This window comes from Malaclemys terrapin, chromosome 21 (genome assembly GCF_027887155.1).
Source record: "Malaclemys terrapin pileata isolate rMalTer1 chromosome 21, rMalTer1.hap1, whole genome shotgun sequence".
In the NCBI taxonomy this organism is placed as follows: Eukaryota; Metazoa; Chordata; order Testudines; family Emydidae; genus Malaclemys; species Malaclemys terrapin.
In genome coordinates, this window is record NC_071525.1 from 28,463 (window position 1) to 54,743 (window position 26,281).

At 43.5% G+C, this 26,281-nt stretch overlaps 1 protein-coding gene across 2 annotated transcripts; it reads left to right on the forward strand.

The window, feature by feature from the left end:
• Positions 1–94: 94 nt before the first annotated feature.
• RIT1 (Ras like without CAAX 1) lies at positions 95–19,184 on the forward strand. Of its 2 annotated transcripts, none has more exons than XM_054010628.1 (6): positions 95–1,505; positions 1,637–1,760; positions 3,732–3,788; positions 9,140–9,213; positions 9,834–10,025; positions 16,239–19,184. In XM_054010628.1, the coding sequence occupies exons 2-6, from the start codon at positions 1,667–1,669 to the stop codon at positions 16,467–16,469; spliced, it is 648 nt and encodes a 215-aa protein (XP_053866603.1). In that variant the 5' UTR covers positions 95–1,505; positions 1,637–1,666; the 3' UTR covers positions 16,470–19,184. The 2 variants fall into 2 exon arrangements, with proteins under 2 accessions (XP_053866603.1, XP_053866604.1); XM_054010629.1 differs by lacking the exon at positions 16,239–19,184 and adding an exon at positions 10,925–11,550.
• Positions 19,185–26,281: the final 7,097 nt, after the last annotated feature.

The window sequence follows — 26,281 nt, forward strand, 5'->3', positions numbered from 1 at the left end:
CTTCTTTTTTCTTCAGCTCTATCAGATAACTTTCTTGGGTACAGCACAGTCACCTGGGGCGGGAATGGTGACAACCTCGGTCTTAATTTGATGTTTTAACAGACACAGACTTTGGTAAAATATTCTTACTAAGAAAAGGTTTTAAAACCTTAACCGTTTTTAATGGGACACAACTTGAAAATCACTTTTCTGTCTGAAAATATTGTACCTTTTTATTGTTACAGGTTGCTAAGACTACCATAACTGGACATTAGCAGTAGCTTATTTTTTCTATTTGACAGAACTTTGTGTGAGTGCAAAGGAGCAGAAAAACAATGGGCCACATCGCATCTTTTAAAATAGTATCAAAAAATGGATTTTTTTAAACAAGTTGGACCATTTAGTTCTGCTCATTTGTGGTAGCAAGCAATCTAGAAATAAAAAAATGTAAAGGAAATTCTCCACTTAAACTTGGTCTACAATTAAAAAAAGAAATATAGAGAAGTTTTTGTTCTGTTCTATTTAGGTTCTTTTGCTACCCTCATCACTGCAATATCTGAGCCCCTTTCCTAGTGCATTAAGCAATGTGACTAACTTCTGTCATGTGACTTTTTTTTCCCCTTCTCTTTCTCTCTCATCCTCTGTACAAGGGCAGAATTGTTTATGCAATGTAGTGCTTTGGTTTTGCAGGGCTTTTATTGTTGGGTTTGATTTTATTTATATATATGTATATGCTATGCTTGGAGCACCATATCTTATCACCTGCTTTTAAAACCAATTCCCATAAACTATTTTTAATAAACCCCAGTCCTGCAAACACTTATGCACTTGCTTTTCTTTAAGAGGATGAGTAGTCCCACTGAAATCAAAGTCAAGGGGGCCAGTCTCTCCCTTTAATAGTTTCCCAGTGTTTTGAAATCTGACCATACCCATGTTTACTTGCTGCTAATTATAGCGAGGTAGCTAGAAACTACCAGATAGTCTTTTTGACTTTAATTATTAGCAGACATAAATGTACAAAAGCCAGAAACTGGCTGAGTAAATTTACTTTTAAAATTAAATGCTTAGGAGATATTGTGGGGTGGCTGGGGAAAGGAAGTGCGTTTCAGCTGTAGAGGATCACCCTGCTGACCGGCCTGACCACCTATTAAAGTTATACACAAAAGGCTGCTTTTCACTAGAAGATGGTGTGTGAGAAGAATCGAGGAAGGTAAGCGATTTGCCGAAAGGACGAAGGACCGGCAGCGAGGGACTCGGGGACAGTCCCTCTTCCACCTTTGGGCGCAGCGCTGCCCTTGCTCCTGATGCATCCCTACACGGAAGGGGCGGGTCCATACGCGGGCGGGGCCTGAAGCGCTCGCTCGGCCTAAGGCCGCAGAGCCGCTGCCGCAGCCATTTTGGTTTGCTGTGAGAAGGGTCTGAAACGGTGGTGCGCCGGTCCTGGGCCGGTGGGGTCCTGCCCTCCTCGGGCCCTGTCAGTGCGGACGGGAGGATGCGACGCGGAGAAGGCCGGAGTCCCTGACACGGTGAGTTGCGGGTTTTGGGGTGGGGGAGATGCAGCCCGGATCGGGGCGGAGAGAGCCTGTGGAGACCCCGTGGCTCCGGCCCGCTCCACCCCCCTCCCGGCCGGTTCCTGACACACATTTTCTCCCTGCAGGCGGCGGCGTTTTTCCTGGCGCCGGGGGAGATGGACTCTGGAGCCCGCCAGGGCGGTGGCGCCTTAGGACAATCCCGCGAGTATAAACTGGTGATGCTGGGAGCTGGCGGCGTGGGCAAGAGCGGTGGGTGTCTCGGGCCTGCCGGGGTGTGGCGCCCTTTGGCTCAGTAGTCAGGGGAGAGGCTGTCCCGTGGGAGGTCTCGGAAGCCCCAGGGGCCGGTCAAGGTCCGAGAGCAGCTGTAATGGGGCAGAGCTTTAATCTCAGTCACTGCTGAGCGCGGCGGCCCCCATAGCTGAAGAATGGGTTTGCTCGCTGCTGTACTGTGGAGGTACCCACTGTGAGGGGGACAAGGTGGGTGAGGTAATATCTTTCATTGGACCAACTTCTGTTGGTGAGAGAGACAAGCTTTTGAGTGAGACAGAGCTCTTTTTCAGGGGGACAATCCTGTGCTTTACTTCACTGTAGAGGTCACCTACATAAGGGTTGGTTTGAGATTTTTAAGAAAATATATCTTTCCCCAGCTCCTACCTTTGTATTCTCAATAATTGAACGTATATGTATGAAAATCCTTGATTAGGATAAACATTGCCGAGTTCTAATATGTTATATCTATAAAACGTTTAATGTATTAAACCATTTTAAGCTTAGTCCCATAGTTGAAAATAATAAGCAATAGGGGAGAATATAGTTCAATAATAGGCAATGGGTGTGAACGTAGTTCACAATTTCATACTGATAGGTAAGGCTGCGAGTCTGTCACGGAGTCTATGATTTTCTGGGACCTCTCTGACTTGCAGTGGCCAGCGCAGCTGGCCCGGGGGCCACCTGAGCAGCTTGGGCAGCCCCTGGGCCAGCTGCATTGGCCGCACCTGGGGCAGTCTTGGGCCACTGCCCCTCCCCCCAGCAGGAGTTTGGGTATGGAAAGGGGGTTAGGGTTAAGGTTAACCTCAGGGCAGGGGGTTGGGGCATGGGAGGTGATGTGGGATCCAGGAGGCGCTTACCTCGGGGCTCCCCGGAAGCGGTGACATGTCCCTCCCACGCCTCCGGCGTGGCCGGGCGGCTCTGCGCGCTGTCTCTGCCCATATGCACTGCCCCCACAGCTCACATTGGCCATGATTCCCAGCCAATGGGAGCTGTGGTGCTGGCACTTGGGTCAGAGGCAGCACACGGAGCCCCCGGCCGCACTTGTGCCTAGGAGCCAAGGGACATGTTACTGCTTCTGGGGAGCTGCGCAGAGCCAGGTAGGGAGCCTGCCAGCCTTGCCCACCCTACCCCCACAGCACCAGTGGGGGTACCGTTACCCACCCACCCCTGAGCACCTATGGCACCCCCAGCCTCCCGCCCCCCTAAGCAACCACGGTGTCCCTAGGCAACACCCCCACTCTGGGCACCCAAGATTTTGTCAGGGGTCTATAATACGAGTCATGGCAGGTCACGGGCCATGAATTTTTGTTTACTCCCCATGATCTGTCCATGACCTTTTCTAAAAATACCCGTGACTAAAATGTAGCCTTACTGATAAGTACATTTTACCATATCGCCTTTGAGATTTAGGGTGAACAAAATGTGCATTTTCCCTATGAAGTGCTCCAATTTTTAGCGAATGCCAAAATAGTATGCCAATTGTACCATTTAAATGTTTCTCACACCTTCTTGTCAATTGTCTAAAATGGGCCATCTTGATTATCACTACAAAAGCTTTTTTTTTCCTCCTGCTGATAATACCTCATCTTAATTAATTAGCCTCTTACAGTTGGTATGGCTACTTCCACCTTTTCATGGTGTGTGTGTGTGTGTGTGTGTATATACACACACACACACACTTCTTACTATATGTTCCATTCTATGCATCTGATGAAGTGGGCTGTAGCCCACGAAAGCTTATGCTCAAATAAATTTTAATCTCTAAGGTACCACAAGTACTCCTATTCTTTTTGCGGATACAGACTAACACAGCTGCTACTCTGAAATCTGTGTAATCAGTAATTCTAAATATTCTCTGTCCATTATCATGTCTCCACCTACGCCTGTGAGGTTAATCAGGAGGACTAGAAATCACCTGTGTAATTGTAGTTATCCAATGTTAATTTTCAGCTATGACCATGCAGTTCATCAGCCACCGGTTCCCAGAGGACCATGATCCTACCATTGGTAAGAAAAACCTCTCCAATATCTGTCTCTGCTTTTGCAAGTTAAAAAGTAGTTTTTGTGGAATCATTTACCGTGAACCTTATATGCTAAAGAAAACCAGAAACTCAGCTGCAAACAAAGCATTCATAATCATGTCAGCAATAGCTAGACAAGTTGTTACGAGTCCAAAGTCTGCAAAGAGGATTGAGCTGTGCTAGGAACAGAACTAATGGCCAGAACTTTAAAGATATTTACAGAAAATTCTGTGCACACAATAATTTCTGCACAAATTCTGCATTGTGCAATGGCACAGAATTCCCCCAGGAATAAACAGCAGATACTAAAGTTAGACATTTTAAAATCAGCAAGTCCAGATAACTTTCATCCAAGAATTTTAAAAGAGCTCTCTGAGGAGCTCGCTGGACCATTCATGTTGATTTTAATTAAGTTGTATAACAGTAGGGAAGTTCCAGAAGTCTACAAGAAAGCTAATGTTGTGCCAGTATTTAAATAGGATGACCTGGGTAATTATAGGCTAGGCAGTCTGACATCAATCCTGGGCAAGGTGATGATATGGGAGTGGATTAATAAAGAATTAAAGTAGGTTGTAATGAATGCCAGTCAACATGAGTTTATGGAAAACAGATCCTGTCAAACTAACTTGGTATCTTTTTTGATGAGATTACAAGATTGGTTGATAAAGGTAATAGTATTGATGTAATATACTCACACTTCTGTAAGGCATTCGAGCTCATCCTCTCAACATTTTGATTAAAAAATAGAGCAGTATAAAGTTAACATGGCATACATTGAATAGATTAAAAGCTGGCAAACCGATATGTCTGAAAATGTAATTGTAAATGTGGAATCCTCACTGGGCACGTGTCTTTCTAGTAGGCTTCCATAAGGATCTGTTCTTGGCCTTGTGCTATTTAACATTTTTAGCAGTGACTTGGAAGAAAACAAAATAATCACTGATAAAGTTGGTCATGATACAAATTGGATGAGTGGTAAACAATGAAGAGGACAGGTCACTAATACAGAGTGATCTGGATCACTTTGTAAACTGAGCATATTATGCATTTTAATACGGCTAAATGTATATAGGTAATCTAGGGGACAAATATACTTTCAGGATGGGAGACTCTATCCTGGGTAGCGTGACTCTAAAAAAGATTTGGGGGCCATTGTGGATAATCAGCTGAACGTGAGCTTTCAGTTCAATGCTTTAGACAAAAGGGTTAATGTGATCCTGGAGTGCATAAACAGTGGAATCCTGAGTACAAGTAAAGAAGTTATTTAACTCTGTATTTGGCACTGGTGTAGTCACTGCTGAAATACTGTATACAAGACGTGTTGTCCAGAGTTCAAGAAGGATGCTGAAAAATTGGAGAGAGTTCAGAGAAGAGCAATGGGAGTTAGAAAACCTGTCTTATAGTGATAGATTGACCTTCTTAAATCTGTTTCTTTTAATAAAGAGAATCTTAAGGGATAACCTGATTAGTCTATTTGTTCTCTGTGCAAAGAACAAATAATTAATAATGGGTTCTTCAGTCTAGCAGAGAAAGGTATAAAACAATCCAGTGGTTGGAAGTTGAAGCTAGACAAATTCATGCTTGAAATGAGGTGTGCATTTTTAACAGTGAGAATAATTAACCATTGGAGCAATTTATAAGGGTCATGATGGATTCTCCATCACTGACCATTTTTAAATCAAGATTGGAAGCTTTTTTAAAAGATGTACTCTAAGAATTATTTTGTGGAATTTCTATGGCCTATGTTGTTCAGGAGGTCAGACCAGGAAGATGATCACAATGGTCCCTTCTGGCTTTGGAATCTATGAATCAATTTCTCCATCTGTAAAATGGAGATGATGATACTTTATCTCCCTTCAAATATTTTGAGATCTACTGGTGAAAAGTGCTATATAGGAGCTAGGTATTATTAAATACTTGCAGAAAAAGTTTAAAGACTAAAATAAGTTAACTGCCAGTCACAATTAACAGACTAATAACAAAAATAAGACCTTTAGATGGCCATCATCTCTTCTGTCATACCACTTTTGCTGTGCAGTGTGATAGTTTGTCATACACAACTGCCTTTGTTTCCTTGTTATTGCTACTTTTTATAAATGTGCAGCAGATTGAAAGGAGGGGGAGAGTAACTGCCCAAAATGCTTGTGTTCAGCTAAATTATCTCTTGCGTGTTCCATTTGCTTTTCCCATGTCTTTTGTCGAAAATATGAGTCAACAGATTTACCCTTCCACATATAAACCAGGAGAATTAGCAGAGCCAGCAACCTTAACTTTTCTTTAGCAGATGACTCTAGAGCAGGGGTGGGCAAACTTTTTTGCCCGAGGGCCACATCTGGGTGGAGAAATTGCATGCAGGACCATGAATGTAGGGCTGGGGCAGGGGGTTGGGGTGCGGGAGGGCATGTGGGGTGTTGGAGGGGGTGCACTGTGTAGGAAGGGGCTCAGGGCAAGGGGTTGGAGTGCAGGAGAGGGGTGGGGTACGGCAGGGATCTCAGGGTAAGGGGTTGGGGCACAGGAGGGTATGCAGAGTACAGGAGGGGGCTCAGGACAGGGGGTTGGGGGTGCAGGAGGAGTGTGGGGTACAGCAGGGGGCTCAGGGCAGGGAGTTGGGATGCAGGGTGCCGGAGGTGTTCGGGGGCAGGCTCCGGTCCGGCACCACTTATCTGGAGTGGCTCCAGGGTGGCAGTGGCGCGCACTGGGGCTAGGACAGGCTCCCTGCCTGCTCTGGCCTCGCGCTGCTCCCGGAAGCAGCCGGGCACCACGTCCCTGGGGTTGGAGTGGGCAGAGGGCTCTGCCGCTGCTCTTGCCTGCGGGTACCTCCCCCAAAGCTGCCATTGGGCGCAGTTCCCCGTTCCTGGCCGTGGGAGCTGCGGGGGGCGGTGCCTGAAGATGAAGGCAGCGCATGGAGTCCTTTGCCCGCCGCCCGGACTACCCCTTCTGCCTGAGGTCCTGCCCCTACCGCCGGGGCTCGGAGTCCCGTCCCCCCTTCCTGGCGTGGCAGCCAACTCCCCTCTTTTCCCCCCGCCCCAGGCTGCCCGAGGACCACCAGCCCCGAAGCGCCTGAGCAGGCGGCGTAGGTCCCCTGGCCATTGGCAGGTGGCATGGCCCAGCCCTGGAGTGCTGGGAGGGCGGATGGTTCCCCCGCCCCCCGAGTGCCAGGCAGGTGAGCAGGCAGCATGGGCCCCAGCCCCGGCACATCGGGAGGGCAGCACATCCTCCCTCACCCAGCCCCAGAGTGCAGGCCGGCCCCCCTTAGCCCCAACCTGGGGCTCTGGCCACCGGGTGGGGGGGGAAAGACCCCTGCAGCACACAGCCCAGAAGCAGGAAGGGGTCTGGGGGTGGAGTGTCGGCGGGATCACGCAAGGCTGTTTGGGGAGGCACAACCTCCCCCCGCCTTCAATACTTGCCGGCCATGGCACCATGATTTTTCAGAATCCTATAGGATTTTACTGTTTATTATTTGTATTACCATGGCGCGTAGGAGCCTTAGCCATGGATCAGGACCTTCTGCAATCTTTGTCTCCAAATAAAAAGTGTTGTTACTAGCTCCTGCTTTGAGATCTTCTGACACTAGCTGTCTGTTTTATTCAGTCTACCTCTTTTGGAGTTGTCACTCAGCCCATTAGTGTTGACAGGAGAATCTGATCAAATGGAAAGGAGAACTTGAGTTTCTATTCAGGTTCTTATAGTGTGCCCATGACAATAACATCTGAGGACCTTTTGGTGACGTTTTTTAACATAAGAATGGCCCTACTGGGTCAGACCAAAGGTCCATCTAGCCCAGTATCCTGTCTTCTGACAGTGGCCAGTGCCAGATGCCCTAGAGGGAATGAACAGAACAGGTAATCATCAAGTGATCCATCCCCTGTCGCACATTCCCAGCTTCTGGCAAACAGAAGCTAGGGACCCCATTCCTGCCCAGCCTGGCTAATAGCCATTGATGGACCTATCCTCCATGAATTTATCTAGTTTTTTAATCCTGTTATGGTCTTGGCCTTCACAACATCCTCCAGCAAGGAGTTCTACAGGTTGACTGTGCGCTGTGTGAAGAAATATTTCCTTTTATTTGTTTTAAACCTTCTGCCTATTAATTGAATTTCGTGACCCCTAGTTCTTGTGTTATGAGAAGTAGTAAACAACACTTCCTTATCTACTTTCTCTACACCAGTGATGATTTTATAGACCTCAATCATATCTCCCCTTAGCCATCTCTTTTCCAAGCTGAAAAGTCCCAGTCTTATTAATCTCTCCTCATACAGAAGCCGTTCCATACCCCTAATCATTTTTGTTGCCCTTTTCTGAAACTTTTCCCATTCCACTATCTCTTTTTTGAGATGGGGCGACCACATCTGCATACAGTATTCAAGATGTGGGCATACCATGGATTTATAGAGGCAACATTATTTTCTGTCCTATTCTCTATCCCTTTCTTAATTATTCCCAGCATTCTGTTCGCTTTTTTGACTGCTGCTGCACATTGAGTGGGTGTTTTCAGAGAACTATCCACAATGATTCCCAAGATCTTTCTTGAGTGGTAATCGCTAATTTAGACCCCATTATTTTGTATGTATAGTTGAGATTATGCTTTCCAATGGGCATCACTTTGCATTTATGAGCATTAAATTTCATCCACCATTTTGTTGCCCAATCACCCAGTTTTGAGAGATCCTTTTGTAGCTCTTCGCAGTCTGTCTGGGTCTTAACTATCTTTTTAATTTGGGTTAGTTTAATTTGGAGGGAAAGATCTGTTTATCTTTCTAAAGCCTGGTCTACACCTGAAACTCAGGTCATCTTAGCTATGTCTCACAGGACTGTGAAAAATTTCATGCCCTATGCAACGTATTTAGGATGACTTAACCTCCATTGTAGACAAAGCTAGGTTGACGGAAGAATTCTTTCATCAGTTTAGCTACTGCCTCACAAGGGGGTGGATTTACTATGGTGACGGAAATACCTGTTCCGTTGCTGTAGTCAATGTCTACACTACAGTGGCATAGTTGTGCTGTTGTTGTGCTTGTTGTGTAGACATATACTTAGTAATTTATCCTGTTTTAGGAAATTGGCAGTTCTGTTGGTGGCTGCCATTAGGATTATTTTATTTTATTTTATTTGTCTGCCTGTTCACCTCAGTTGGGAAAGGCCCATTAGTCTGAGAGAGAGAATGTCTTTATTAAGGTGTGCAAAACTGAATTCTTACATTATTACAATTGATTTTATAAAGTATTTTCCATTGCTTTATATCAAATGCTCAGTAGTAGTATTTTGTTGTATGCATGAGATCAGTACTGTAGTTTTACTGAACTTCTGTTACCCCCTACCCTCCTTCTAAATCCACAGAGGATGCTTATAAAATACGAATACGGATTGATGATGAACCTGCAAATTTGGACATTTTGGACACAGCAGGACAGGTATGTGAGCAATAAAAATATGAATAGGATGGAACTAAAGGCCAGGCATATTCACAAAGATCCTTTAAAAATGTATTGCTTATCTCTAACTTTTCTTTGTTCTAGTTTTGTCTCCTGAATCATCCCATTTCCCCAACATATTGTATTTGTTGGTAGCCACACAATGTGCATTTGTTTTGTACCCTGCTTTATTGTTTCTCCATTTTCCATTGTCCTTTTTTATACATAATATATACAAACGAAGAGGTGCCAACATTCTTACCCTTCCCTGAAGCAACAGAAACTCATGCCTTTCATTTACTTCGTATATGGGTCCCAAATTTTCACAATATTTTGTTTGATGTGTTAAAGGACAGAAAGGAAACAAACTGTTCATAACGTTCTTTTAACTCTGACTGCTACATGTTGCAATTTTAATTGTGTATTTCAGGTGTTTAATATTTCAGATAGGGAGAATCCATAAAATCTCCAGTTTTTTCCAGTCGACAATGTGTGGCATAAGCAAACCAGTATGTTGCGTGGCATATAGCTGTTCTTAGAATGGATAGAGGGCTGACAGTGATGAGATGATCAATAGCTGCTGAGCTTGTACGAGAATTGAAATATAACATTCTTTCTAGGCAGAGTTTACAGCTATGCGGGACCAGTACATGAGGGCAGGTGAGGGATTTATCATCTGTTATTCAATTACGGACCGACGCAGTTTTCATGAAGTGCGCGAGTTCAAACAGCTCATCTACCGTGTTCGGCGCACTGATGACACTCCTGTGGTTCTTGTGGGGAACAAATCTGATCTGACACTGCTCCGACAGGTAAACTATCCAAAGGAGTTCAGAAGGTGTATATCTTAAAACTAGGGCTGTCAAGTGATTAAAAATATTAATTGTGATTAATCACGCTGTTAAATAATACTAGAATACCATTTATTTTAATATTTTTGGATGTTTTCTACATTTTCAAATATATTGATTTCAGTTACAACACAGAATACGAAGTGCACAGTGCTCACTTTATATTTTTTATTACAAGTATTTGTACTGTGAAAAAACAAAAGAAATAGTATTTTTCAATTCACCTAATATAAGTATTGTTGTGCAATCTCTTTTTATCGTGAAAGTTGAACTTACAAATGTAGAATTATGTACAAAAAACTGCATTCAAAAATAAAACAATGTAAAATTTTAGAGCCTGCAAGTCCACTCAGTCCTACTTCTTGTTCAGCCAATTACTCAGACAAGCAAGTTTGTTTACATTTGCGGGAGATAATGCTGCCGCTTCTTGTTTACAATGTCACCAAAAGTGAGAACAGGCGTTCGCATGGCACTGTTGTAGCTGGCCTCGCAAGATATTTACGTGCCAGATGTGCTAAAGATTCATACGTCCCTTCATGCTTCAACCACTATTCCAGGGGACATGCATCCATGCTGATGATGGGTTCTGCTTGATAACAGTCCAAAGCACTGCGGACCGATGCACGTTTATTTTCATTATCTGAATCAGATGCCAGCAGCAGAGGGTTGATTTTCTTTTTTGGTGGTTCAGGTTCTGTAGTTTCCACTTCGGAGTGCTGCTCTTTTAAGACTTCTGAAAGCACGCTCCATACCTCATCCCTCTCAGATTTTGGAAGGCACTTCCGATTCTTAAACCTTGGGTCGAATGCTGTAACTATCTTTAAAAATCTCACATTGATACCTTCTTTGCGTTTTGTCAGATCTGCGGTGAAAGTGTTCTTAAAACGAACAATGTGCTGGGTCATCATCTGAGACTGCTATAACATGAAATATATGGCAGAATGCAAGTAAAACAGAGCCGGGGACTTACAATTTTCCCCCAAGGAGTTCAGTCACAAATTTAATTAGCACATTATTTTTGTAACAAGTGTCATCAGCGTGGAAGCATGTCCTCTGGAATGGTGGCCGAAGCATGAAGAGGCGTACGACTGTTTAGCATATCTGGCACGTAAATACCTTGCAATGCCGGCTACAAAAGTTCCACGCTAACTTGTGTTCTCACTTTATGGTGACACTGTAAGTAAGACGAGGGCAGCATAATCTCCAGTGTAAACAAATTTGTTTGTCTTAGCGATTGGCTGCACAAGAAGTAGGACTGAGTGGACTTGTAGGCTCTGAAGTTTTACATTGTTTTGTTTTTGAGTGCAGTTATGTAACAAAAAGAAAATCTACATTTGTAAGTTGCACTTTCAAAATAAAGAGATTGCACTATAGTACTTGTATGAGGTGAATTGAAAAATACTATTTTTTATTTATCATTTTTACAGTGCAAATATTTGTAATAAAAAATAATAAACACTTTGATTTCAATTAAAACACAGAATACAGTATATATGAAAATGTAGCAAAACATCCAAAATATTTAATAAATTTCAATTGGTATTGTTTAACAGTGCAATTAAAATTGCAATTAATTTTTTTTAGTTAATCGCATGAGTTAACTGATTAATCGACAGCCCTACTTAAAACATAATGCTGTGGTTTATCCTACGTGTATTTGCTTATTCCTTTTCCTTAAATTACATTTTTTGCTCTTGATTTAATGTTTAAAATAAATTTAATATTTGTATTAGTAATGTTGAAAGGGGGATGTGATGCAATGGTGGTAAGCACAGAATGCAGGATCTCTAAACTACAGGTGGTTATATTATGGAATACTAATGTTAATAGACATGACATAATCTCAAACTCATCAGTTTTCAGCTTTGAAAACCTGGGTTTCTTCTTCAAGTGATTGTTCACGTCCATTACACATTAGGTGTGTGCGCGCCGCATGTACAGACGTCAAACTTTTTCCCTTAGTGGCTCCCGTCGGGCTGGCAGGGGAGCCCCCGCCAGCGTGGCCTCTCATGCTGGTGCATATATACCCCTGCCAACCCAACCCCCCTGGCGTCGGAACAGCTCTCTATCTCTCAATTGCCAGTGTCCCTTAGCATAGTTATCAGCAGTTAGTAGTTATCAGTAGTTAGTTAAGATTCCTTTGTTTTAGGTTTTTGGAAGTTGTCTCCAACACCAGCCCTGGGCTGCGGGGCATGCCGCAGGCCCAAGGCTTTAAGGCTTGTGCCACGTGCCACAAGCCTATGCCTATTCGTGATCCCCACGACTTGTGTCTCCGTTGCCTGGGGGAGTCGCATCAGACTGAACGCTGCAAGATCTGTATGGCTTTTAAGCCAAGGACTAAGAAAGAAAGAGACTTCCGCCTCAAGCAGCTATTCATGGAGGCTGCGCTGCAACCTTTGGCCTCGGGCCATCAGGCCTCGGCGCCAGCGTTACTTTGCAATCCGGCACCGATGGGCCAGTGCAAGCATACTGCACCGAGGCAACAAGACAGGCCCTGGCACCGTTCGACCTCACCAGCATGGTCTCCGGGCCAGCCTAAAAGCCGAGGGCGCTCCCCGCATAAGAAGGCGACACAAGCAAAAGAACCAAGCGCTCAAAAGGGCAGTGCTGCCCCAGGACATGCTCCGGCACCGGTGGCTCCGGCGCCGACGAGCCCGTTGAGCCCTGGGCTAAGTGCCTTGAGTGCGGAGGAAGGACTGGAGGAGCTCCTAGAACAGCCCTCCACACCAGACACCTTTGAGGCTGAAAGGACCTGCTCGAGTTGTCGGTGGCAAGCCCCCTCCCTGCCAAAGAGAAGCCTGCGGCACCATCACCAAGAGTGCTGTCCAGAGGCAAGCCGGCAATGGTTCGCCGATCGAGGTCACCATCCCGGCACTGCTCCCAACGTCGGTCCCGGTCGAGCTCAGCCTCTGTGGATTCCCGGTTGCCCCTGACTCGAGGGCACCGGATTTCAGCCAACATACGGCACCGGCCCAGTCAGTGCATCGCTCCCTGGCGCCATCGCCAGGCTGGCACCAAGGCGACACAAGACTGAAGTCCCCAAGCCCCAGCAGAAGCCAACAATCCCAGTTCCAGGAGTATCGGTACTGGTCAGCGAGGAGCTGTTCTCCAGCCTCCCAGCAGCACCGTTCTATGGCACCGCCTTGGCTTTCGACGTCACCTTCCTCTGAATCCAAGGTGGACTCAAGCCGCTCCAGCTATGCCCGCAGGGCACTGGCTAGCAGGGAGCCCCGTGGCATCCCCAGTGAGACCCACCAGGACAGTGGCCCTTTTGGATACCATGGGCCTATCACCAACAGGAAGGGCCCTCCTCCAGAGCCTCGAGATCTGGCTATTTGGTGCATTGGTCCCGGTCCCCGCACAGGCACCCCTCTGCACCCAAGGTGGCCACGGTATCCAGGCCACCAGACGCTTCTCCGGAACACAGGAGACCGGAAGCGGCACTGAGCCTGGTGCTGTCGCGAGTCAGGCAGGACCCAGATGAGCCCCCCAGCTTGCGAGGAAGGGCAAGGTCGTCTGGAGGAGGAGACGCAGAAAGCCCTCACCTCTTTGTCATCCCCAGATGAAGCTGTGGCGGGCACAGCGGTGTCGGGGCCTCCTCCGATTGACCACAGAGCGCACCAGGAGCTGCTCCGCAGAGTAGCCCAGAACTTGGGCCTACAGGTGGAGGAAGCAGTAGAGCAGGAGGATCCTATGGTGGACATCTTAAGCCCCGAAGGCCCCTCTAGAATTGTGTTTCCGCTCATAAAGTCAATCCAGTCCAACTACAAGACGGTCTGGCAAACCCCAGCCTCTAGCACGCCAACAGCAAAGGGCTTAGAGAGGAAGTACTTTGCCCCTTCCAAGGGATATGACTTCCTCTTTTGTCACCCGTCCCCCTGTTCGCTGGTTGTCTTAGCAGTCCACGAACGGGAACGACATGGTCAGCAAGCCCCGGCTCCCAAGGCCAAGGAGGCTAAGCGTCTAGACCTATTGAGCAGACAAATTAGAGGATTGGGCCAAAAGAAACCTGATGAGGTTCAACAAGGACAAGTGCAGAGTCCTGCACTTAGGACGGAAGAATCCCATTCACTGTTGCAGACTAGGGACCGAATGGCTAGGAAGCAGTTCTGCAGAAAAGGGCCTAGGGGTTACAGTGGATGAGAAGCTGGATATGAGTCAACAGTGTGCCCTTGTTGTCAAGAAGGCTAACGGCATTTTGGGCAGAGACCCTTTAGACTTTGTAGTGACAATCCCTGCCCAGGTATTGGACTCCCTGCACTGGTGGCTCAATCAGCAGGCGGTTTGCAAGGGGATCCTATTCGCTGCACCACAGCCCACTCTGACGCTGGTAACAGATGCGTTGGACTTCAACTGGGGAGCGCACTTTGGGGAACCTATGGACGCACACATTCACAGCCCACTACGCAGTCCATCAACAGGCCAGAGAGGACGCGGCAGTCAGCAGGGCTGTGCTTCAGTCAATTGTTCCATGACTCCTACCCTCGTCTTATGGTAAGCTTGTGAGTCACCTAATGTGTAATGGACGTGAACAATCGCTCGAAGAAGAAAAAATGGTTGGTTACCTTTTCGTAACTTGTTCTTCGAGATATGTTGTTCACGTCCATTACACTTCCCATCCTCCTTCCCCTCTGTCGGAGTCTCCGGCAAGAAGGAACTGAAGGGGGATCTGGTCGACAGGGGTATATATGCACCAGCATGTGACGCCACGCCATGCTGGCGGGGGCTCCCCTGCCGGCCCGACGGGAGCCACTAAGGAAAAAAGTTTCCGACGTCTGTGCACGCAGTGCACACACACCTATGTGTAATGGATGTGAACAACACATCTTGAAGACCACAGCAGTTACGAAAAGGTAGGTAACCGTTTTGTTTGCCACTAGAATTTCTAACCCTCAACTCCCGTTATGTTTTCAATTTCTCTTATCCTGAAAGGAGAGTGCATCTGCACAGGGGATTAAACAGCACTTGAACAAACTTTGCAAATAGTAATACTTTAGGAAGGGTTGTGAGTACATTGAGAATAGAGAAATAATAACAGGGGATTTAGAAAGGGCAGAAAATAAAATAAGATTCAACTTGGGAAAGTGTTAGCTAGAACATTTGGGGAAGAATAATCCAAATTACAGATTCACTGTGAGGGGAAAAAATCTGGCAAATAGTAACCCTGAAATAGACCACAGGTAGTGGTTGCACAGGAAATTGAGTTTCCAATGTGATATGAGAGCAAAATGCCACGGACATTGTTGGATATATATGCTGAGGAGTCATATCACGGGACAGGGAATCAAGAGTCCCTTCATATGCTCCAGTGTGCCCATATTCTGAAATGCTATGTTCAGTTCTGGGAGAAAAGATGGACAAATCGGATGGGCTTTAGAGAAAACCACCAAAAATCACAGGTGGTGACTGACGTGAAGAAATATAACTTTCCTATTGACAACTTGGGGAGGTTGCATGTTGCCCTTCAGATAGTTGTAGGTTTAACACCAACAAGGGAGATTAATTATTTGATAAAAGGGTGTTTAAATATGAAATGAGATAAAGTTATGAATGGGGAAAGATACAGTCTCAATATCTATAAAATCATCCTGACTTAATGTTTTAGTCAGTGGAATAGTCTCCACAGGAATGTGGCTGAAGCGCCATCATTTTGGACAAAAGGCTAGAAAACTTGCAGTAGAGAACACTCCTACACTGTCAGGGAAACGGATTAATTGTGACCTAATACGTGTCTTGTCATTCCATCTTAACAATCATTCTCATTTGTTTTTATTAATTTTTCAGGTCTTGCAAGATTGATTAATTTGTTTGCATTTAGTGCTATTAAAACCCTTTTCTATTTATTACTTGTATAGTGCCAAAGGTGTAAGCATTATTTACAAATGCAGATTATGACCCAGTCCCTACCTCAAGGAGCTGGATGTCTTATGGATATAGGATGCAGTACAGATGTTTAAAAGATCAGGTGAATGAGTAGGAGTAAACAAAAGTTTAGAGAAAAATTGATTTTAGGGAGAGATTTCAGAGAGATGCATGGAAAGGGGATGTTCCAGAAGGAGCAGGTAATGTGAAAGAATGCACATGGTTAAGAGTGAGAGGAACTGGCAAAGGGAGCAGAAAGAGGGAAGGAATGAACACTTTTTGCTTTGTTAACAAATATGTACTTTGTTGAAGGTCTCCAAAGAAGAAGGCTCAGCTTTAGCACGAGAATTCAGCTGCCCTTTTTTTGAAACTTCAGCCGCATTCCGCTATTATATCGATGATGTATTTCATGCTCTTGTGCGAGAGATACGTAGGAAAGAGAAGGAAGCAATAATGGCCATGGAAAAAAAATCCAAACCCAAAAGCAGCGTATGGAAAAGACTAAAGTCACCATTCCGAAAGAAGAAAGATTCAGTGACCTGAAGGGGAGGGGATGTATCTGTCAAACTGTGAACTGGAATATGTAGTCAAAGCAGTCCAGTGACCTACATTTTTGAGCATTATGCTTTCTCTATTTTTTGACTATTTTAAAAGGAAATCTAACTATTGGGAGTTTTGGGGGCGGGGCTGCGATTTACGTTGTTTAAAGTAATCTTCCTCCCCTCCCCCCCTCCACCTCCCATTTCAGAACATTTGGTCTATGACATAGCAGTGGGTTTTACTTTTGTTTACTGTCACTTTCTGACTTGTATCCAGCAAATGTCACTGATGTAGTTGGTTGCAAATGCTGTTACGTATGTTCCTGCACTTTTAAATGTCTATCTTAAGGGATCTCAGCATAATGAAAACCGCACTATGTAGAATGTCTTTGAACTTTTACTTAGAGCCTAACTTAGTTGTCGGTTGGTGTTTTTTTTCCCTCTCTTTCCTGGAGAATTGCACAACAAAGTTTGCTGCTTTCTGGAAAAGTAATTCACAATGTATGAGAAGGCTTGTCAAGATCAGTGTTGAAAATAATGTTTGTGAAGCACATATAGCAGACTAATGGAACAAACTGCATGCACATGTCAGTGAGAAGAACTCATGCTGAAATTGCTTTATGGTCTGTGCATTTTTCCAACAAACAAGTAATGATGGACTCCATGTGCATGTTTATATAAAAATAATTATAAGAAACAAGTGTAATGCAACAGTATAGTTTAGATTTTAAACAAGTCAGGAAAATTAAAATTATGATTCCCATGGCAGCCATAACTTGAGAACATTGCATGAATATGTAGCATTTTCTTAATGTATATAGTGTTCTTGTACTGCCATAGTAAAATATGTGCAATGTGATAGAGTTGCAGGGGCTCTAGGAAACTAGAGCTTTGACTTTCCTGACTTACATGCTTAAAATCTTCTCTGTAATGTTGCATTAGCTTATGTATTTGCATTACATTTTATGTTCTTTTCTTAAAGAAGCCAATATTGTTAGATTGAAATCTCAAACACAGATTCATTACAGATTTTTTTGTTTTGAGGCTCTGTACCCCACACTGCACTGTGTTGTGGAGGGAGAGTGTAAAATTAGAGATTGCTGGCAATAGGACCTAGCAGAAATAACTCTGAACCTGGTGAGACTCATCCATTGCAAGTAGGTGGGGAGTTGAGGGGAAGAAGATGATTACCCGGGCTTAATGTCAGTCCTGAGAATGATATATACATGGATAGCCCTACATATACACACACACTCAAGTGGGTATATGTAGATATTTGTGCCCAGTGATCACTTACGCTGGTTAGGAAGCTGGTGTTTTGTGAAGCAGCACATTTTTCAAATGCTGCAAATTAAATGTTCCTCATGGAGGACTATATATATGTCAGTTCTGAAGATTTTTAATCCAGAGTTTATTCAAGTTTAAAAATAGCATGAAAGATGGATTTTTTAAGTAACAATTCACATAGGTAACTCAGAAATGGCAAGAGAAAATGTAGGCTAAACATAATTTCTCAGAAAATCAAACACTAAAAACTGGAATTTAAAACGAAAGTGCTTCCTTGCCCACAAGTATAGTATCACAACTGTATTCTGTGATTGGTTTTGTCAATAATTACATTGACCATACTGGGTTGGTGTCAGATCTGTATTTTTAGCCTTAGTTTGACACACGTGATCATTGTACATTCAGAGTTGGAATGCAGAGATGTTAAGATTTGTGTATAAAGGATTCAATGAAAGCAACAAATAGGGCAAATGGGTGAGCCCTCATGATTTCCTTCACTAAACTGCTTAGCTTTTCCTGTTCTTTTGCAAACAGCATCATAGGAAATGTAAGCTTTTTAAGTTTGATTTTCTGTGTAGGAAATCAGAGAAACAGATATAGAATTTTCTGTTTCTTTTGTTTTGTTTTTTTTGCTTTTTTAAAACTGTGCACCTGGACTACAAAGATGTATAAATCAGTTTCTGGGTTCTTTCTTATAAAGTTCCATTGCAAATCCACCTGTGTTGTGCTGTTCCACAATCCATTACATGGAAAAAGTAGCTCAAAATAATCTAGAACATTCTAAATGTATTTTAGTTGTTTGTTGCAGTGTAAGATGAAGTATTTTGTTAAAATTAACTTCATGAGCAATATTGCATACCTTTACCATAGTTACTGATTTAGAAATTAAGGCCCTAATAGTTATTCAGTATTGGAGTAAGTACGGTTTATAACCATGAGATAAAAATCCCAGGTAAGCCACACAACAGAAAACATCAGTGAAAAAATATAGAAATAGCGCGCACACACAAAAAAGGCTGTTTCTAATTAAAAGATGAGACAATACTAGCTTTATCTAAAAGTTAAACACCATTTTAATTCCTACTTCTTTTCAAAGATAGAAATTTGACTTGAAATTCTACTCAGCTACTAGTATGTTCAAAACTTGCAGGCATTAACGAAATATAACGTGAGCAGCGATAAAACCTAATGGGGCTAATTCCTACTCTTGCCTTTTGATAAATGGTGGGATTTCTGTGCCTTAAATTAGCCCTTTAACAAATTCAGTGTTGAGTGATTCCATTTGAGCCTGTTGCTTGTGGAACTAATAAATCTGAACAGCAAGCACTTTTTTACACAATGTTGTTCAAGAAGATTGTTTTATTTTTGTCATGTATACATTTGTACACAAATGATTATTTCATTTGACACAATACAGAATTTTTAATATAAATGTTTGTATTTTATGTTTTAATCCTAGGTGCCTAAGACTGTCAATAGAAAACATTGCGGCTGGGGGCTCAGAAATAAGTAGAAAGTTTGTAGTGTGCGCATAACTTTTGGTGGAGTTAGCTTACTAGCTGGAGGCATAGAAGGTGAGCTGTAAAACTAAATAACCATTTAAAAGATGCAAGGCTAAGAAGTACCATAAGAAGAGTTTGGTGCTATGACCTGCTTAAGGGTGAGAGAGAATTTTCATGAATATAATAGTTCAGACTTGTATGTACTATATAAGAGTCTTTGAGTTGCCATTTTTTGACTTTGCGGGTTCGGAAGATAATGGTGTTTAGAAGGGTAAGCGGCTAAACTTTGTTCTGGAAAACTTGATATTAGGATACAGGAGAACTTAATCCTGTATTTCCCATTGTATCGTTTTCTTCGTGTATTATTTGCTCTTAGTTTTTACTAGCTAACAATGGGGCAACTGTTTTGATATCCTTTTAAAAAAGGCAGGTTAATATTCTTTTTTAATTGAAGCTATTGTACAACTCCTTTTTAAAAACATTTAGTCCTCCACCAGTTTACAAGGCTTTTTATTTAATCTGAATTTTTTTGTTTTTATAATAAATGAAAGGCAACTATAATCACCTTTTTTGTGTTGTTGATCTGGGCTGGTTCTATCTGCACCCCTATCTGATCCATATGAGCTCTCAAGTCCTCAGCCCCTTCAGTTAGGCAGACACCAGTGTTCCATTGTTCAGGTATCATGAGGGATTTATTTAACAAGCATTTGTCGTCCTATTTTACTTTATAGACGTTCTTGTACCAATCTTAACATGATAGCATGAATGCCAGTAGCGCATTAAGCTACATGGCACATGTCTCATGTGGTTCGCTTTCTCTAATACTCTGTTATGTGTGCAGTGTATTGTTTGGAGTTTTAAAATAAATATAAAAATGTGTTCATATTAAAGAAAGCGAAATAAATATAGTGCACTTTGCATGTGCAGAAGAAGGTAGTGAAGTTTGTGATAGTTCTTGGGTCTGGTGGGAATTTGTTCAGCAATCTGGGAGCAGCTTCTGAAAAAGTACCCTATCTCCTGCATAAACATTTTTTACTCTTGTAGTAGAAAATTCCACTGTGCTGAAGCAGCAGAGTTGTTAACTATAGTCCTTATCCCAAAGCTTTAGGTGCTCTAGATATCCTGGGCCGTGGCAATTGTGCACCTTGAGGATAAGGATAGAGACCTTGAACTTGACACAGTATTCTAAATAGAAAGCCAATGTAGAGAGCAGAGGCTAGATTTGATGTGCTTGCAGTAGTTCATCTTTCTGAAAAGATGTACGGCCACATTCTGAATTAGCTGGAGTTTCCTGAAGGCAGAAGGCTTCATGCCCAGGTATATTGCATTGCTGTAAACCTGATGGAAGATGACAAAGGCATGTATAACTGGGGCCAGTTCAGTTCTTCATCTGCCAGGGTGGGTCTCCTAGCCAGCCATAGATGGCAAAAAGCATTACTCTTGGAGTCTATCTGAGAGGTTAACATCCGCGAGGAAGAGCACTGCTCAACTACCTACTGAACTGACCAATTGTATATAGATTTTAAGGCCAGAAGGTCCCATTGTGATCATCTAGTCTGACCTCTTGTATAACACAGGAGACTGAACTTCACCAACATAATTGCAAAAGCAGATCTTTTAGAAAAACATTCAATCTTGGTTTAAAAATTGTCAGTGATGGAGAATCCATCACAAACCTTGGTAAATTGTACCAGTGGCTAATTACTTTCATAGTTAAAAATGTGTGCCTTATTTCCAGTATGAATTTGTCTAGTTTCAATTTCCAGCTGTTGGGTCATGTTATACCTTTCTGTCTTTGAGGAGCCCATTATTAAATATTTGTTCCCCATATAGGTACTTAGACTGTAATCAAGTCACCTCTTATCCTTCTCTTTAAGCTAAATAGATAGAGTGCCTTGAACCCGTCACTAAAAGGCACGTTTTCTAATCTTGTAATCATTCTTGTGGCTCTTCTCTGAACCCTCTTCAATTTATTAACGTGGTTCTTGAATTGTGGACGCCAGAACTGGATACCGTATTCCAGCAGCAGTTGCATCTGTGCCAAATACAGAGATAAAATAACCTCTCTACTACTCCTCAAGATTCCCCTGTTTATGCATCCCATCCTGTAAGTATGGGCTACTTTCTTTGTTCCTGGATGTATACATTTACATTAGGACTGTCAAGCGAATAAAAAAATAATCTCGCTGATAATAGAATACCATTTATTTAAATATTTTTTGATGTTTTCTACATTTTCAAATATATTGATTTCAATTACAACACAATACAAAGTGTACAGTGCTCACTTTATATTTATTTTTGATTACAAGTATTTGCACTGTATAAAAACAAGAAATAGTCTTTTTCAATTCGCCTAATACAAGTGTGTAGTGCAATCTCTTTATCATGAAAGTTGAACTTACAAATGCAGAATTATGTAAAAAAAAAAACTGCATTCAAAAATAAAACAATGTACAATTTTAGAGCCTACAAGTCCACTCAGTCTTACTTCTTGTTCAGCCAATCGCTGAGACAAACAAGTTTGTTTACACTTGCAGAAGATAACGCTGCCTGCTTCTTGTTTACAATGTCACCTGAAAGTGAAAACAGGCATTCTAATTGCACAGTTGTAGCCAGCGTTGCAAGATATTTAAGTGCCAGATGTGCTAAAGATCCATATGTCCCTTCATGCTTCAACTACCATTCCAGGGGACATGCATCCATGCAGATGACAGGTTCTGCTCAATAACAGTCTGAAGCAGTGCAGACCGACGCATGTTCATTTTCATTATCTGCGTTAGATGCCTGCAGCAGAAGGTTGCTTTTCTTTTTTGGTGCTTTGGGTTCTGTAGTTTCCACATCAGTTTCTCTTTTAAGATTTCTGAAAGCATGCTCCACACCTCGTCCCTCTCAGATTTTGGAAGGCACTTCAGATTCTTAAACCTTGGGTCGAGTGCTGTAACTATCTTTAGAAATCTCACATTGGTACCTTCTTTGCTTTTGTCAAATCTGCAGTGAAAGTGTTCTTAAAATTAACAACATGTGCTGGGTCATCATCCGAGACTGCTATAACATGAAATATATGGCAGGATGTGGGTAAAACAGAAGAGGGGACATACAGTTCACCCCCAAGGAGTTGAGTCACAAATTTAATTAATGCATTGTTTTTTAATGAGCGTAATCAGCGTGGAAACATGCCCTCTGGAATGGTGGCCAAAACATGAAGGGGCCTGCGACTGTTTAGCATATCTGGCACGTAAATACCTTGCAATGCCGGCTACAAAAGTGCCATGCAAATGCCTGTTTTCACTTGCTAGTGACATTGTTAATAAGTGGACAGCATTATCTCCCGTAAATGTAAATAAACTTGTTTGTCTTAGCGACTGGCTGAACAAGAAGTAGGACAGAGTGGACTTTTAGACTCTGAAGTTTTACATTGATTTGTTTTTGAGTGTAGTTATGTAACAAACAAAAAAACGACTTTTGTAAGTTGCACTTTCACCACAGAGATTGCACTACAGTACTTGTATGAAGTGAATTGAAAAATACAATTTTTATGATTTTTACAGTGCAAATATTTGTAATAAAAAAGAATATACACTTTGATTTCAATTACAACACAAAATACTATACAACACAATACTATATGAAAAATGTAGAAAAACATCCAAAATATTTAATAAATTTCAATTGGTATTCTGTTGTTTAATAGTGCAATTAAAACTGATTAACTGCGATTAATCAACCGCCCTAATTTACATTTAACCATATTAAAATGTGTATTGTTTGTTTGCACCCCGTTTTCTTCCAGATCATTAATAAAAATTTTAAATAGCATAGGGCCAAAAACCAATCCCTTTGGGACTCCACCGGAAACAGATACACTTCATGTTTCCCCATTTACAGTTACATTTTGAGACCTATCAATTAGCTAGTTTTTAATCCATTTAATGTTTGCAATGTTAATTGTATATTGCTCTAATTTTTTAATCAAAATGTGTAGTATCAAGTCAAATACCTTACAGGAGTCCAAGTATATTACGTCAACACTATTACCTTTATCAACCAAACTTGTTGTCTCTTCAAAAAAAGTCAAGTTAGTTATGTTTACCTTCAACCCAGGGAGACTGTACTATGGCTGGAAACTCTTCAAAGTGCTTTCTTCTTCCCACCAGCATCACCTCCGTCTTCTTGAGCTGCAGCTTTGACCAGTTATTGTTCATCCGTGAGCTAAATTTGTCCAAGCACTGGGCTATCTTGGTGGTAGTGGTGAAGGATAAGTAGAGTTGGAAACTTACCATATTCCTGGAAGTTGTCCATGTCATTTTACCACTTTTTGTTAGTGGCTGCATATAGATGTTGAATAGGACTGGAGAGAGAATTCATCCTTGTGGGGCTCTGCATTTTAGGGGTCTGGTGGTAGAGGTGCAGTTTGCCATCACTCTTCTTTGGGCATTTCCCTCCAGGAAAGACTTAAAGCATTTTACTGCATTGCCTATATCAGTTAGTTTGAAGAGCAAGTTCCCAAACTTGGATCTTTTGTAAACATAGTCATAGAACTGGAAGGGACCTTGAAAGGTCATCTAGTCCAGTCCCCTGCACTCATGGCAGGACTAACTATTATCTAGACCATCCCTGATAGGTATTTGTCTAACCTGCTCTTAAAAAATCTCCAATGATGGAGATTCCACAACCTCTCTAGGCAATTTATTCTAATGCTTAACCACCCTGATAGGAAGTTTTTCCTAATGTGCAATCTAAACCTCCCTTGCTGCAATTTAAGCCTATTGCTTCTAGTCCTATCCTCCGAGATTATGAAAAACAATTTTTCTCCCTCGTCCTTGTAACAACCTTTTACCTACTTGAAAACTGTTATCATGTCCCCCCCTTAGTCTTCTCTTTTCCAGACTAAACAAACCCAATTTTTTCAATCTTCCCTCATATGTCACGTTTTCTAGACCTTTAATCATTTTTGTTGCTTTTCTCTGGACTCTTCAATTTGTCCATAGCGTTCCTGAAAGGTGGCACCCAGAACTGGACACAATACTCCAGTTGAGGCCTGTCATGGAGTTTGGGGGGAGACTAGGCCCTGCACCCCCGGCTTCCTGCGATTCACCATGACTCTCAGCCAGACAGTAGAACAGAAGGAACACTGTCCAAACCAGAGCTTGTAGGCTTAAACAGGACCCCTTAGTCAGGTCCTTCTGGGGGTAGGGAGCTTAGACCCCAACCTTGGGGTTCCTTCCGCTTCCCCAGCCAGCCCAAGACTGAAAACTCCACCGCAACTGTCTCACTCCCCCTCCCCCCAGCTCCTCCTCTTGCCTTTGTCCAGTTTCCTGGGCAAAGGTATGACCTGGCCCAACCCCTCTCCCGGCGCAGGTTACAGGCTCAGGTATCGTCCCTCAAGAAAAGTCATCCCCTGCTCTCCCATCCCCCATGCAGACAGTCCCAGCAAAACTAGACGATATTCCCAAGTCAGTCCATCCTGCTCCCTACTGCATCACAAGGCCTAATCACCACAGAGCAAAGCGGAAGAATTCTCGTGTCTTGCTTACAACACTACTGCTAATACATCCCAGAATGATGTTCGCTGTTTTTTTTTTTGCAACAGCGTTACACTGTTGACTCCTATTTAGCTTGTGGTCCACTATGACCCCCAGATCCCTTTCCGCAGTATTCCTTCCTAGGCAGTCCTATCATATTTTGTATGTGTGCAACTGATTGTTCCTTCCCAAATGGAGTACTTTGCATTTGTCCTTATTGAATTTCATCCTATTTACTTCAGATCATTTCGCCAGTTTGTCCAGTTCATTTTGAATTTTAATCCTATCCTCCAAAGCACTTGCAACCCATCCAGCTTGGTATCGTCCGCCAACCTTATAAGTGTACTCTCTGTGCCAGGGACAGGCAAATTTTTTTTGGCTTGAGGGCCACATCAGGTTTCAGAAATTGTATGGAGGGCCAGTTAGGGGAGGCAGTGCCTCCCCAAACAGCCAGGCGTGGCCCGCCTCCGCCCCCTATCCAACCCTCCCCGCTTCTTGCCTCCTGATGACCTCCCCCAGGACCCCTGCCCTATCCAACCCCCCCTGTTTCCTGACAGCCCCCCCCCAGGACCCCTGCCCCATCCACCCCCCTGCTCCCTGTCCCCTGACAGCCCCCAGAACCGCCTCCCCATCCAACCCCTCCTCTCCTTCCTGACTGCCCCTCTGGGACCCCTGCTCTCATTCAACCCCTGTTCCCTGCCCTCTGACCGCCCTAACCCCTATCCACACCCCTGACCTCCACTGCAAACTCCCCAGCCCTCTATCCAACCCCCCCTCCACTCCCTGCCCCCTTACCGCGCTGCCTAGAGCACCAGTGGCTGGCGGCACTACAGCCGTGCCACCCGGCTGGAGCCAGCCACACCACCGCGCAGCACAGAGCACCGGTCAGGCTGGGCTCTGCAGCTGCGCTGCTCACAGCCCCTCTGCTGGCGCAAAGAGCTGAGGCTGCGGGGAAGGGGGAACAGCGGGGGAGGGGCCAGGGGCTAGCCTCCCGGGCCAGGAGCTCAGTGGCTGGGCGGGAAAGTCCTGGCCTGCGGGACATAGTTTACCCACCTTTTCTCTATGCCATTATATAAATCAGTGATGAAGATATTGAGCAGAACCGGATCCAGAACTGATCCCTGCGGGATCCCACTCATCATATCCTTCCAGCATGACTGTGAACCACTGATAGGTACTCTCTGGGAACGGTTTTCCAACCAATTTTGCACCCACTTTATAGTAGCTCCATCTAGGTTGCATTTCCCTAGTTTGTTTATGAGAAGGTCATGCGAGACCGTATCAAAAGCTTTATTAAGGTCAAGAAATACCACGTCTACCACTTCCCCCCCTATCCACAAGGCTTGTTATCCTGTCAAAGAAAACTATCAGGTTGGTTTGACATGATTTATTCTTGACAAATCCATGCTGACTGTTACTTATCACCTTATTATCTTCTAGATGTTTGCAAATTGATTACTTAATTATTTGCTCCATTATCTTTCTAGGTATAGAAGTTAAGC